At 45.9% G+C, this 15494-nt stretch overlaps 1 protein-coding gene across 3 annotated transcripts in view; it reads left to right on the forward strand.

Annotated features, from left to right (window-relative positions):
* Positions 1 to 678: 678 nt before the first annotated feature.
* Positions 679 to 15494, forward strand: part of LOC117673572 (uncharacterized) — a 45605-nt gene continuing 30789 nt past the window's right edge. The window contains exons 1-3 of one of the 3 annotated variants that reach the window (XM_034430996.2): positions 679 to 973; positions 2540 to 2629; positions 4759 to 4866. In XM_034430996.2, the coding sequence (XP_034286887.1) occupies positions 725 to 973; positions 2540 to 2629; positions 4759 to 4866 (447 nt within the window). In that variant the 5' untranslated portion in view covers positions 679 to 724. The remainder of the gene's footprint in view (positions 974 to 2539; positions 2630 to 4758; positions 4867 to 15494) is intronic. The other 2 variants (XM_034430995.2, XM_034430997.2) reach the window with 2 other exon arrangements.

The following is a 15494-nucleotide window of genomic DNA, read 5'->3' on the forward strand; positions in this document are numbered from 1 at the left end:
TCATGGCTAGCAACACAGGGACTGCTTTCTAGACTATTTCCTTCTCCTTATGAAGGCTTTTGAAACCTTGAAACCTTTTAAAACCAAGATAGTGATTTGGGGCCACCTAGAGTGGAATACTAACATAATATGTTAGAATTCATTAATATGCAAAACAATAATGTCTTGAACATTCATCTAAAGCAACCTTAGAACACCCCACTTCACTTACTGGATGCCCTCAAGACCTTGTCAGCGCAGCTGCCAGATCTCCCATCAGCGATCTTGAAAGGAAATCTTGAAGCTGGGTCCCAAAAACCAGAGGCGAGAGAATCAGACTGGCCCAACACTTTGTTTCTCGGCTCATCGTGGAAACAATTTGGCTGCGGGTCTCCGGTTGGGTTCTAAAAACCTGGAAAGAACCTGGAAAGCAAAGATCTCCGTTCAAAGGAACACAAAAGTCCAGGTATGTATGTGGCTTCTTCTATTCTCGTTTACCAGAACCAGCGAGCCAGAACTTAACTGAAAGTTATTCCGGTGACCGCGCAGCATCGGGTGAGTTTAGACGACTGAAAACGGAGCTCCGAAATCGAAGCGAGAGACTCGGAGGGGAAGCGCGGCCAGGATTTATATGCCTAGGGTTGCCGTAGCTCCAGGTGCAGGAGCGCGGGGGCGCGGCCCTTGGTTCTCCCGCTACCATGGCAATGGCTTTTATCCCTCAGCAGGGACAGGATGAACACCGCGGATGGCGGCTCCGCAGAGCGTCACCTCGCGCCGTCTGGCTGGGTCGGACCAGAAGGACGCGCGGGTGCCCCCTTCCCTGGCCAGCAGCCATAGCGGGCAGATCTCCTTCACTAGTTCCCCATCGCCAGCCAGAGAAGGGAATTCCACCATTCCCCCCATGTTCATGACGGCGGTCGCGCAGATTCAAGCGCGATCGCAGGCGCTCTTGCGAGCCGCTATAGCCAGCGAGCGAGCTAAGCTCTGGCCTAAGGTAACAGGCGCCCCATCTGGGCTTGCGGAGCGGCCCGCGTGGCGGGCGAATTCTGAATGGATTTCCACCCCGGGCGTAATTGCACCGCCTTAGGCGGTAATGAGGCTGGTTGTTGATGCCCGCAGACCTGCCTTCGTTGCAAATTCCAAAACTGCAAACTAGCTTGGCCTTTGGAGAGTTGCGGTTCAAAACAAGTTTGAAAAACTGCTTCCGCGGAGGGTAACTTCAAACGAGCAAACGAGCGAGGCACTGGCTTTTACTTCAAACTGTTTTTTTCCTCTATCCAGAGCAGAAGTGTCTCTGCTTTTAAGGGTTTTGTGACTCTTGAGTGAAGTTTCGTTTTCCTTAGATGTCACTATCCTGGTGGAGAACCTGTGCACCATACAGACAGACATAAAGTCTTGAGGAAGAGTAGAAATGGAAATCCTGATTCCAAGCAATTAGCCACTCTGTTTTGGTGTGGGGTTTGTTTTCTGTTCCCTAGATAAATAACCAGGACTTTCTTAAAATGCTAGTATGCAAATACATGGAATTCTGAATTACTTTTACGTTTCAGAATTCTTCCTTTTATGTCTTTGGCATTGACATTTCTTTTTAGTTTCTGCCTCTTTGGTTTTTTTTAAAATAAACTATTGCTTGTATAGTGAATATTTGACTATATTCTGCTTACATGCTAAACTAAAGTCCCGTCCCTTCTGGGTTATTTATATAATATGCTATACAAAGCATATTATGACTTCACGTATTATGGCTTGATACACACAGCATTCCAAGGAGTGGTGGACTTGGTTCTATAGTTAGCAAATCATAATGTTTATGAGATCACAGAAAACATGTATTTGCAGAAAGTGGGGGAGGGGCAGGGACTGATTTGTCTACTGTTGTTTTTCTTGAGTTGAAGTAAAAAAAAATTACTTCTTGCCATATTGTGAAGGACTAGATTTGGGAATGGAAGAGAGAATGGGTGAACTATTAGGTGATTTTCGGAATCAATTACTTAGTCCCAAAGAAAAGGGAAAGAGTGAGAAAAAGTCAAAATAGCCTTGTTTGATTTAGGATGGGATAGAGAGAAACTTGGACAGGCTTTTAATATTGTTGCTGGCACTCTAAGGTAGGCATGGCAGCAATTCCAGATATGCTTTTTATTTATTTATTATTACAATGTTTTTAAACAATTTTTCAATGTTCGCATTATTTTTGTTGTAAGCCGCCCAGAGTCCCTCGGGAGTTGGGCGGCATAGAAATGCGATAAATTAAATTAAATTAAATTAAATATTGCAGGATAGAATAACAAAATCTTGACCATCTGTTCCAGTTCATATTTATGCCTTACCTTACACTGAACAGAATCAGGTTGAGCTTAGTTTGAATTTCTTTCTCACACTTTTCTCTTTCTCAGGATTGACTAATCTTTTCTGAATCCCTGCTTTTATATATATATATTAGTCTGCTGAGCCACCATTCCTTACCCATTCCCAAGGCCAGGTCTACATTCCTTCACAAATACAGAGATTCTTAAATTTGGTCTCAGTTCTCATACTTTTTTTTTAAAAAAATTGTTTTCAGGCAATAGAGTATTATAGAAGACTGCTAAGCTGCTTGAGTCAAAGGAATTTTCCTATACAATATGTTCCTGGTCCTACCTGTAAATTGTTGGTAATTGAAATCTGAAAAATTTCTATATAGAATATTAACTTGAAATCCTTGCTGATTTGGTTATGAAGTGTCAATGGAAGCCGTCTAACTTTAGACACTAAATTTAGATACTGTACTTAGACTCAAGACAAACTCACCGTTCCTTTCTTTTAACTCCTTGTACAGGTAGTCCTCGAACTTAAAACAGTTCATTTAGTTACAACAGGATTGAAAAAAGTGACTTATGACCATTTTTCAGAGTTATGACCGTTGCAGCATCCCCATGGTCATGTGATCAAAATTCAGATGCTTGGGAACTGACTCATATTTATGACTGTTGCAGTGTCTTGGGGTCACATGATCACCTTCTGTGATCTTCTGACAAGCAAACTCAATGGGGAAGCCAGATTCACTTAACAACCATGTTACTAACTTAACAACTTAAATGATTCATTTAACTGTGGCAAGAAAAGTCATAAAATAGGGCAAAACTCACTTAATAAATGTTTCGCTTAACAGAAATGTTGGGTTCAATTGTGATCGTAACTTGAGGACTACCTGTATTCCGCTTCCTTGTGCAAATGTTCTCTCTCTCTCTCTCTCTCTCTCTCTCTCTCTCTCTTTTTCTTAGATTAGACATGCAGTGTAGGAAGTTGCATTCTAACACACGGGTGTCAAACTGGATTTCTTAGAGGGCTGGATCAGCATTGTAGTTCTCCTCTGCGGGCCGGCGGAGGGGACAGGGGACAACAATAGATGCCTCCTACAACACCCTGCTGGCCAAAATGGGGCATGGGGGGCTGCAAGCACCCCCCTCCCTGCACCTTGTTTTCGCCCTCCATGGCCTCCTGCAGCACTCTGCCGGCCAAAAACGAGCCACATGGCCTGTTTTTGGCCTGTTTTCAGCCTGTTTTCCATCCCATTTTCAGCCAGCAGTGTGCTGCAGGAGGCCATGGAGGGTGAAAACGAGGCGCAGGGTTGCCACACGCGGCCTGTTTTAGCCACCACAGGAACTGTGGGCCAGTCCTTTGATATTTCCAGGTCAGCCCTGTGGGTCGGATTTAAGTACCCCGTGGGCCAGATCCAGACTGCGGACCTTGAGTTTGACACCCCTGTTCTAACACATTGGTTCCATTATGTGCACCTGCCTCCAACAGACTTTTATTTATCTTCTGATATTGTATAGTCTGTAACAAGGACTACATTTCAGAGTGGAAGAAGTGGTGGTCTTTAAGGTGCAACAAAATTCTGTCAGTTTTATTCCAACAGACAGATTTAATTTTCCATAATTTCGAATGGGGTTTAATCCACAAAATGTACACTGTGATATACCTGTTAATTCTTAAACCATGGATATTTTAAATGCTTTTTAAATCCCTGCAGAAAATGCTATTCTTTTTTACTTTAAATTTTTATTGAAAGGGGTTCTACCTCAGCTCCATTCCTATAAAGGATGAATTGTACTCTTGGTCTCATCCCTGGTTTATTATGTAATCCATTTATAATCTGGCCTATTACCTAGACATTTATAAATCAGTGTAGTTGTCTGGAGAGTTTCCTTGCACAACTGCTGAACATGGTATCGGGGAGTTCATATATTTCTGACCCATCTGTTCAAGAGGTCTGTCTTTCTAGAAGAAGATCAGAAGGTAACATGGAAAATTATTAATCCTAACCAAATGCAATGGAATTATAAGCAAGTTTTGGAACTTTCTAAATTGTTTGTTACAAAGGATGCTAAAGAAAATCAGATAATCAGATAAAGAAAGAACATGTTAGCATAGATTGTGCACTAACAATACTGTTACGAGAATAAGAAGGTTAAGGAAATAAAATTGGATTTCCCTCATAAACTGCAAAATTGCAGCACCCAAGGTTACTGTATTGAATACAGGCTGTTCAGTACCCTGTTCCTTGAGAATACTGTATTTGGTTCATTATTTGTTTTTTTAAAAAATGCAATTAGAATCCATATTATTCAATATTAGAATATTGATTCTAGTGTTCACTGTATTTTTAGAACATGTGTGGAAATTTCATCATTAATAATGGGAGGTAATCACAGTTTTAATGTTTGAAATTTAGAACCTGTTAAAATAAAGTTGGAAAGAGTTATTAAGTAATTTGATACCCTAATTCTTTCGTTCCAGGTGTTTGAAACATATTATCATATAGGTGTAGCTTTCCAAAGTATGCATAACCATCAAGAAGCTTTGGAAGAGTTTTCTTTTGCATTAGAAACTGCACATATTCCCAAGGTATGGAATTAAAATTTATGCCTGTGTGCACAGTGCATTAAAATACAATTTTGTCAAATGGAGAAATAGTCATGTTGCATTCATGATCTGTAATGGTAAATTGAATGCCTATATTTTGGAATCTGTTGAATCAAAGGACCATGCAATTAGAAATGCTGCTCTTCATAAATTTGAATTTATTATTTTACATTGATCTTCAAATGGTTGACATAAAGGGTTAGTGCAATAATTGCTACATGGGTTGAGTATATCTATCAAAATGAATTTTTCCTAAATTGATGCCTTCTAGATATGGGCTAAAACAAGAATTTTAACAATATTTCTAGAGGGCTTCCTTTGAGAAAATGTTGACGTAAGTAGATAGTTAGCGAATGATAACTTCTTAGAGATCTTTTAAATTAGTGACTGCATGTGACGCCTAAATATATGCTCCCCCAAAAATAAGCCCTAGTGAAGGGGTGGGCGTGGCCAGCACAGGAGGCAGCCCTTCCCTTCCCTGGTCACCTCATGGAGGTTCAGCTCCTTAATTGCTGCCCGCTGATCAGCTGAGCCAGTGAGGTCTGTGCAACTCGGCCCAGATCTCCAGAGCACCTCCACAGCTGCTGGCCTCCTCCCCCTTTTCCTACCGATCGTTCTTTACTTGGGATCGCAGCACAGACACACATCCCAAAATGCTCCAGCCGAAGCCTTTAGCCTTGCAATCCTGGGAGGGGCATTTGTGCTGCAATCCCGAAGAACAGTGTGTGTGTGTGTGACAGAGAGAGAAAGAAAAAGAGAGAGAGAGAGATCCGATCCAACCTCGGAGAGTTATCCAGGGCTGGTACCAATGTTCTCTTTGTCCCCCCCTCTTCTCTCACACACACAGGTCCCTCACCCCCACCCCCTGACAACCCTTCCAAGGCAGCCATATTCCTTCAGTAACCTTCTTTTCAGCTCCGTTCTCCACCATCACATGCAGGGCAAGAAAAGTAGTCTGTGGGACTATGGTAAAAAAACCTTCCAACATCGCGAGATTTTTTTTTTATATGAGAATTTGAAAGGTCTGAACTACTGGTATTATTTTTTACCATAGACTACTTTACTTGTCCTGAACGTGCAGCGGAGAACAGAGCTGGAAAGCAGGTTAGTGAAGGGATATGGGGGCTGAGGGTTTGGACGGCCCTGGAGAGGGGGGGTGGCATGGGTGGCCTGGCTGAAGGGCCTCCGTGTAAGCCGGTGTGGGGCCTTGGGGCAGTGAACCAGATGGTGATCAGGCTCTTACCCGATCCGATCTCAGCCACCTCCACGCAGCTCTCGCTCACCATCTCCAGCTCCTCCAGCGTGTTCAGCTTCTTGGGGTCACGGATGGTGCGGATGAAATCTGCGCAGGGCAAAGAGAGGTGCGCGTACTGAGCAAGGCCAAACTCCTGTGGGCCCCCCTGCCTCTTCCGCCACCCCCGGCACCGACCGTAGTCCTCGAGCGTTTGCTCCTGTTCCTGTGCCATGGCAGAGGCCCGCCCGCAGGGCAGCCACTGGTGGCAGACAGGCCTCCATGCGCAGTGGGCAGAAGTTGGCGCACATGCTTCTGGTGGAGATGGGTGGTGGCTGCCCGGTAGGGTCTGGGGCCGGAAGTTGCAGAGGACTACAATGTTCAGCAGGCCTGGTGCATCTCACAGCTGGGCGTGGGTCTCTCGGGGATGGCTGAGGTGCTGTGGGTGTTGCTTCTGCTGGAGGCCCCAGCCGGCTCCCTACAGACCAATCTCAGCCATGGGCAGGGAGCACTAGCCGTGGCTGGGCCAGCTAAGCTGTGTCTGTCGGGGCTGCCCTCAGCACGCCTGCCCGGTATCTTCCTGCTAGCCGTCTGGGAAGAGTAAGCGGGGCTTGTGGGAGGAAGGGAGGGTAGGCAAGGGTCCCACAAAGCTCCACTCCTGAGGAAGAATCCAGCCCAGTCGCTGTCCTGTCCGGTGACTCCCGAGGCGGAGGGGCTTCCCGGGCTCACCAGCAGGCGCTCCTCAAGAACTTGGTGCTCATTGGCTTCGCCCACATCGACGGGAAGCCTAGGAGGCATGCAAGCGGGGGGGGACAGGCGTTCTCATGGTTTGGCGCCTTTGGGGCACTCGCGTTCCATCCCCTCCGTGGGAGAGGTGAGGCTTGATCGCGGCACGGAGGGAGTCTCTCTCTGCCGGACTCCCGGCTGTGAGTGCGCAGGCCGCCCAGGGCCTCCTGCACCCCTGAAATAATAAGACACCTCCCCCCAAAAATAAGGCCAAGCTCTTATTTCAGGGTTCAAAAAATATAAGACAGGGTCTTATTTTCGGGAAAACACGATAGCATGTTAATGAAAAATACTCTTGGAAAATTGGAAAAAGCCAATTATTCATCCTCTAAAGTCATGATGGTGAACCTATGGCACGTATGCCTGAGGTGGCACGCAGCACCCTCTCTGTGGGTACGCAAACCGTCACCCCAGCTCAACCGTCACGGCCAGCTAGTCTTCGGGTCTTTGCCATGCATGCGTAGGGGTTGCGGGGTGCACGGGGCGCGCGCATGCAAGGGGATGGGGCGCATGTGGGGGGAAGCGGGGAGTGCACGTGCATGCGGGGGCACACATGGGACATGTGCAGGGGCAGGCTGCATGTGGGGGTCAAACGCATGCGCGGGGTGGGCTGCATGTGCGTGGGCCATGCACACATTGCATTTTGGGGGTTCAGGTGCTCATTCAAACGCATGCACGCTTTGGGCACTTGGTCCGGAAAAGGTTAGCCATCACTGCTCTATAGGCATGGGGCTGAAATCTACCCTGTTGCTACTCTAAAAGGGGTAAAACCAGTGCTTGAACGTACAGCATTATTAAACGCAACTTCAGCAAAAGGCAAAAGTTCGGTCCAGTTATCCTGTTGAAAATTAATGAAACATTTTAAATATTGTTCTAGCACCAAGTTCAAAATTTCAGAATTACCATTAGTACAAGGATGAAAGGATGTGCTCAACCTCTGGCCAGTACCAAGTAAGCCCAAAAACGCCCTCCAAAAGTTGGAGGTGAATTGAGCCCCTCTGTCGGAGATGATCCTTTGTGAAGGATCATGAAGTCGATAAATGTGTATTAGGAATAATTTGGCTAAACTTTTAGCAGTTGGGATCTTTTGGCAGGGTATAAAATGTGCCTGTTTTGAAAATAGGTCTGTCACAACCCAAATAACAGTATTTCCCTCACTGGCAATTCCACAATGAAATCCATAGCGATCTCTCTCCAAGGCGCTGAAGGTTCAGCTACCTTCTGCAATAGACCGGGGGATTTTCCCTGGCGTCTTTTTGCTGCTGTACAAATGGGGCAGCTAGCTACATAGCTTTCTATGTCCTTTTTTAGTGATGGCCACCAAAATTGTCTTTTAATCAGGTGTAAAGTTTTCACAAACCCAAAATGTCCAGCTAATTTGGAGTCATGGCACCGTACCATTAAGCATAGTCTTTGGCTTGCAGGGACATACAACTTCCCCCCCACCCAAGCCAAGTCTTCTTTCATCAGATAGCTGGATTTGTTGTTCAAAAACCATTCATCAGTGGCCAATGCTTGTTTAAAAGTTTGGATGGTGTCATTGTCCGTCAATGTTTCTTGTTTTGCCTGGGATCTGGTGACTACTTTAGCGGCTAGTTGATTGTTTTGTACTATAGGTTTGATTACATCTGACTTTGCACTATTGTATTGCGGTTTTCTGGATAGCGCATCCGCCAGAAAGTCCCCCCCCCCGGGAGGTATTTTAGAGTAAAATCAAACTGTTTAAAGTACTGAGCCCATCGTACTTGTTTTGGGGAGAGTTTGCTTGGGGTCTTTAGGGCTTCTAGATTTTTATGATCAGTCCAGACTTTAAAAGGGGTCTTACTGCCTTCTAGGAAGTGCTGTGAGGTTAACAATGCCCAACGAACTGCATAAGCCTCTTTCTCCCAAATAGCCCACCTTTGCTCAGTCTCATTCAACTTTTTGGATGTGTAAGCACAGGGTTGTAGTTGGTCTTGCTCATTCTTCTGAAGTAGAACCGCTCCTATTGTCACATCGCTGGCATCTGCTTGTATGACAAATGATTTCTCCGTGTCTGGGTGTTTTAGAATTGGTTCTGCTGAGAACAGCCGTTTAAGTTTTTCAAAAGCCGCCTGGCATTCCATTGTCCAGTTCAATGGCTGCTTCGGTTTAGGGTTGTCCTCCCCCTTTGTTTTTAAGAGCTTGGTGATGGGGAGGGCAATCTGAGCGAACGCAGGGATAAACTGGCGGTAAAAGTTGGCAAACCCAAGGAAGCTCTGTAACTGTTTACGTGTGCGTGGAGGGTCCCAATCAAGTACAGCCTGCACTTTTAGAGGATCCATCTCAACCCCTGGTGCGAAATGCGGTATCCCAAATAGTCAATCTTCTCTTGGTGGAATTCACATTTGGAAAGTTTGGCATAAAGTTTGGCAGCGTGGAGTTTGTTTAAAACTGCCCTGACTAGTTTTACATGTTCTGCTTTGGTCTCGGTATAAATTAAAATGTCGTCCAAATAGGCCAGAACCCCCTTATATAAATGCTGATGCAGCACTTCATTTATTAACTGCATAAACACTGCAGGAGCTCTTTGCAACCCAAAGGGGAGCATCTTGAATTGGTAGCAGCCGAGGGGGGTGTTAAATGCTGTTTTCCACTCATCCCCTTCCTTAATTCTGACACGGTAGTAAGCCTCCCTTAAGTCCAGCTTTGAAAAAAAATTTCCCTTTAGCGAGGTGTGCTAACATATCTTTCATAATGGGGAGAGGATACATGTTCTGCACACTGACCGCATTAAGGATATGAAAATCAACACATAGGCATTTTGAGCTATCCTTTTTCTCTCTAAACAGCACAGGAGCTGCAATTTTTGGTCAGGCTGGCTCGATGAAACCCCTTGCTAGGTTTTTCTCAATGAATGTTCTCAGCTCTTCCAACTCCCTCGGTGACATGCTGTACATCTTGGGTTTAGGGAGTTTCGCGCCGGGTAAGATTTCTATTGTACAGTCAGTGGCGCGGTGGGGGGGGGGAGCTCATCTGAGGTTTTTTCGCTAAAAACCTCAGCTAAAACCTTATATTCTATGGGTATGCCCTCAGTTGGTGTGGCGTGACCAGGCATGGCTGTTTCTCGATTCTCTGCCCCCTCAATTCCCTTATGTGGATACTCAGCAAAAGCCACCTTCTTCTGAAATTTTATGATGCCTTGTTTCCAATTGATTTGTGGGTTCCATTTTTTTAGCCACGCAAGGCCCAGAACCAATAGCCATTCCATGCCAGGTGCCACTATAAATGTAAGCCTTTCCTCGTGGCTTCCGATGCCAATATGTAGAGGCTCGGTGGCCAGAGAAGCTGGCTCCCCTTCTGCTATTGACCCATCTAGTTGGCAGAAAGCAATGGGGGTTTTCAGCTGTTTTACGTTAATCCCTAACTTCCCTACTAATGTTGGGCTGATCAAACAACGGGTATACCCTGAATCCACTAGGGTGGGGATACTTATCTCCCTGTCCTGGTTTGGGATAAATAGTCTTAAGGGGAGGGTAAGCAGTTTAATTGATTTGCTTATCAATGGTTCATCATCTGGATCGCTTCCAAATGAGTGTGATTCCTCCTGTTCAGATGCCAGGGTTTCCTCCCCAAAAAGGAGAGGGGATGGGACTTCTATGGTTTCCCTGCAGTCTCCTTCCCACGCCGACCCGGTTTTGCAGGATCTGGTGGGTGGTTCCGGGTGGGTGTTTGCGAACGACACTCTGCAGCTCGGTGCCCCTCTTTTCCACACTTGAAACAGGCTGAAGATCTCGGAGAGAATGCGGTTTGTGGTTTGAGGGGCTCTTGCTTCCATGCTCTCCCCACTCGATACTGGTTTCGGGCCATATCGATCTCAGCTTCTTCGGTGGTGACATACCATTCATGTAAGTCATTCGGTGCCCCTCGGGCCACGCAGGCATTGTATAGATCATCACTCAGCCCGTCCTTGAAACAGCTCACCAAAATATCTTCCGGCCAGTGCACACGACACGCGGGGTCCCAGAACTCTTTAGTATACTCTGCTACTGGCCGTCGCACCTGCTTCACCACCTTAATGCAGTCGCATGCTTTGTGATCTGCCAGTGGGTCCTTGAACCGACGTTGCAGGGCCATCATGAAACGGTCAAAATCCCGCAGTTCTGGTGCATTGGCATTATGTAGTGTCACCATCCATCTGGCTGCGGCACCCTCGAGGGCTAGGGTCACAACTCGCACTCGGGAGCCTTGGGTTTCGAAATCACGCCCATACTCTTGCATGTAGATTAGCACATGTGCCACAAAGAATCCTAATTGTTGCGGATTCCCATCAAACTTCACCCCAAGGGGGGGAGTTTCTCTTTCCAGTTGAGGAGCCCGGGGTTGGTTGGGAATGGGTGCCGGTGTGCGTGCTGCCTGGGGGGGAGGGTTTGCTGGGTCTTCTCCCACTGCTGCTGCACCATCTGCTCGATAAGCAGTTTGCGAAGGGGGTGTGTGCCTCCCCTGGCATCATCCACAACTGCTGCCCTTTCAGTGCTCTTTGGTTGTTGTCCTGACTCCCTTCGGATGTTGAGATTTTCCAAAGTTTCCATCACCAATTGGGTTATATGCCTCTTCAGATAGTCCTCCCTCAGGGGTGCTTTGGTCAGTCGCCCCTGGGCAGTAAGGGCTTCTAGTTCCAGTTTCCACCCCGGTTTTCGGTTGCCACGGTTGAGGGTGACTCCTCTGGTTCTCTCATCCCAGCCATCTTTCTTCCCGATGCCAATCGACCAGTGGGGCTTTTCTAGATTCTCCAGGGTTACCTCATCCTCTCTGATGGGTTGCATGAGACAGGCATCTGACTGGGTGGCAATTGCAGTCTCTCCCCAGCAATCAGTTTCTCCCAGCTCTCTGCTTTGTTCAGACATGGTTTGCAAGGTCCTCTCAGTAGAGCGAAGATTTCTTCTCTGGGTTGACCGTTTTGCAGATTGTGCTTTCTGTAAAGATTGCCTCTCCTTCCAACTTAAGAAAGTACGAACTCTTGAAACGTAGTTGTTCAAAAGGATTCTTTTATTAAGCAGAAGTGAAAGCCATCCACTAAAGCACAATCTGAATACCCTTAGGCAAAGCAGTAGGATTAAAGTGGTAGAGACCCCTCCCTTTAAGTCAGAATGCAGATTTTAGCCAATACACAAGTGTGAAGATGTTTTCTTTACTATTTCCTTTGAGAACGAAGAAACATGCATTCCCACCACTACCCTTTAAAGTGAGACAACCCACATGGCTGTCATATAAATTCCTGCAGGTAAAGGGAATCTCAGGCTTCCTTGGCGCCAGGATATAGGTTGTAAAATATCTGATGACACAGGCCATGCTAGTAAATTGAATCCAAGTCCCCCCTTCCTCCACTTGAATGGCAGTATCACTTTTAGGGATCTGACAAACAAATTGAAAAGCTGGATGTATAGAGGTTTTCTACAGGACAGCAGGGTGCGGGCAAGGACAGAGACAGCACAGCCTTTTGAAATATGTTCACACTGAAATACCGTATTTTTCGGTGTATAAGACGCACCTTTTTACCCCAAAAAAGGGGGTGAAAATCTGGGTGCGTCTTATACGCCGAATGTAGCCCCGTCCACTCGCCGGCCCCCACCTTCGGCCATTTTCTGCCAGTTCCAGGTGGCAGGGATCTGGGTCGGGGCACAGCCTGAGGAACAGCCCCCCCTCTTCGGGACAGTGGGGGGGGGAAATCTGCCCAGCAGCCTTGGGGAACAAGGCGGGTACCACGATTTGCGGCTGGTCACCCCTCTGGCCGCGCTGACTTCACTCCCCAGCAATGTGAGGAGCCGCCGCCGCCGCTGCCTAACCCTCTCTGCGCCCAGGAGCCAAGCCGAGCTGAATGGGAGCCCCTAAAGGGAAATGTTCCTCCTTTCCAGCCATCGCTGCCCGGATTCCAAAATGCAAACCTTCAGGTGGCGGCCAGTTCCCCTGCAATGTGCAGCGGGGAACTGGGAAGTGCTTTGGATTCAGGGAGGAGATTGTAGCGCTGATGCCTAAAAGTGTTTTTCTGCACATTGCAGAGCCGCGCGTCCCCGTCCTCCTTTTCAGCAGACGCAACTTCTCTTTCCTCCTGGCCAGATCCGCCGCCTGAAACACGGTACACTTTTTTTTGTCTCTGCACAAACCCATGTTTGGAATCGGGAAGGGGATCGCGGGTTTGGGGGGCATTTTAATTGAGTTTTAATTGTTCTGTATCTTCTGCCAGAAGGCAACAGTCCAAAAAGATTATAAGCAGGATGGGAAGAGTCTCTGAGAATGTTATGCAACTTTCTCAAACAGCGAGATTTTAAGATGTCGTCCAGGGCTGGTAGCTGGAGTCCGATGATATTCTGGGCAGTTTTAATGATTCTCTGTAGAGCTTTTTTGTCCGCTACAGAGCTGCTCACATACCATATAAGAATGCCATATGTCAGGACACTCTCAATGGTGCTGCAATAGTAGGACAGAAGTAGATGCTGAGATAGATTTATCTTCCTGAGCATTCTCAGGAAGTACAGCCTCTTCTGTGCCTTCTTCACAAGCATGTTAGCATTCATAGTCCATGAGAGGTCCTCCGAGATATAAATGCCCAGAAATTTAAAACTACCCACCCTCTCCACCTCCTCACCATTTATGTACAACGGTAAATGTACATCTCTCTTCCTCCTGAAGTCAATTATCAGTTCTTCAGTTTTTGTGGTGTTAAGTGTGAGATTATTTTCATTACATCACAGTGTCAGCCCTTGTACTTCCTTCCTGTAAGCAGACTCATTGTTCTTCTTAATGAGCCCCACCACTGTTGTGTCATCCACAAATTTAATAATTGTGTTGGTGTTATACAATGGGGTGCAGTCATATGTGTACAAGGAGTAAAGGAAAGGGCTTAGCACACAACCCTGGGGGGCTCCTGTGCTTAGTATCAGAGTAGAGGAATGGTGAGATCCCATCCTTACTGACTGTGGCCTATCTGTCAGAAAATCCCTTATCCACAAACAAATCCTCTTGAGTTATACCCAAATTGGGCATTTTAAAAAACCTGTTGGGTAAAATGGTGTTAAAGGCAGACCTATAATCCACAAATAACAGCTTCGCATATGTCCCCTGTTGTTCCAAATGATTCAATACAGGACAACAAGAGACATAGCATTGTCAGTTGATCTATTACCCCTATATGCAAATTGGCATGGGTCCAAAGTAGATGGAAGACTAGCCTTAATATAGTTCAACACCAGCCTCTCAAAACATTTCATGACAACAGATGTTAAAGCTACTGGTCTATAATCATTAAGGGATACCACTACTGTCTGCTTAGGGACTGGCACTATAATAGATATCTTCAGGCAGGTAGGGATAGAGCATTGCGACAGGGCTAGATTGAAAATATCCGTGAACACTCCAGCTAGCTGTATTTGAAAGGAAAAATGGAGTGAATGATAGCAAGTGATGCAAAAGCAGTTAAAAAATCAGAGCAAATATATGAATTTGTGTACCCAAGTAGAATGATTTCTAAAAGTAGGAAAATTCACGGAGAAATTTGAAGGTGTATAAAAGTTGATAGAAAAAAGTAGTACGTTGTAAGGAATGGGTATGTTGGAGTTGCACTGTATGTAAAGGACCACTACATTGCTACAGAAATGCACAAAACCAAAGATGAAAACCACCTAGAATGCATATGGGTCAATATAAAAGAAAAAAAGAATGACATTGCCATAGATGTATACTACAGGCCACCCAACCAAGCAGAAAAAATAGATGTACTTTTTGCCAACCAACTAACAAATATATGTAGGAAACACACTACAATAGTAATGGGGGACTTCAATTACCCTGACATCAATTGGAAGACTAATTCCTCACCAAGTGAGAAACCGAATAGGTTCCTGACCAGTAGTAGATTCCACTTACCTTCACTATTGGTTCGGAACTGTGAGCATGCTCACGCACTTGCTTCGCTCACACGTGGCACTTCTGTGCATGTGCAGAGCGTCCAGGAGGGTGGGTGGAGCCTCCCGCTGCCGCCACTACCGGTTCGCCTGAACTGGGGCAAACTGGTAGAAACCCACCACTGTTCCTGACCAACCTAGTTGACAACTTTGTTGTCCCAAAGGTAGAGGAGGGAACTAGAGGGACAACCATACTGGACTTAATTCTTACAAGCAGAAAAGAAGTGATAGAGGGGGTTGAAATCGCAGGAACCTTGGATGAGAGTGACCATGTCATACTAGAATTCAACATAATGCAAACATAAGCAATAGAGCATAATGATACCAGAATCCAAGATTTTAAAAGAACTGATTTTAATAAACTCAGAGAGAACTTGGGAAAAATTCCTTGGATGAAAATCCTAAAGGGGAAAACAACTCAAGAATCTTTGGAAACTCTGAAAAATATGATCGTAAAAGCCCAGTCCAGCACAATACCACTGAAAAAGAAAAATAAATCCAAGAAGAAACCAGCATGGCTGCACAAAGATCTCTCTGACAAATTGAAAGACAAAAAGGACAAGTACAAAAAGTGGAAAGAAGGACACATAACTAAGGCAGAATATCAGCGGATAGCCAGAATCTGCAAAGACGAAGTCAGGAAAGCAAAGACTCAGAATGAACAAAAACTTGCA

The sequence above is a fragment of the Pantherophis guttatus genome, chromosome 7 (assembly GCF_059756535.1).
Source record: "Pantherophis guttatus breed Tessera chromosome 7, ASM5975653v1, whole genome shotgun sequence".
Lineage (NCBI taxonomy): Eukaryota > Metazoa > Chordata > Lepidosauria > Squamata > Colubridae > Pantherophis > Pantherophis guttatus.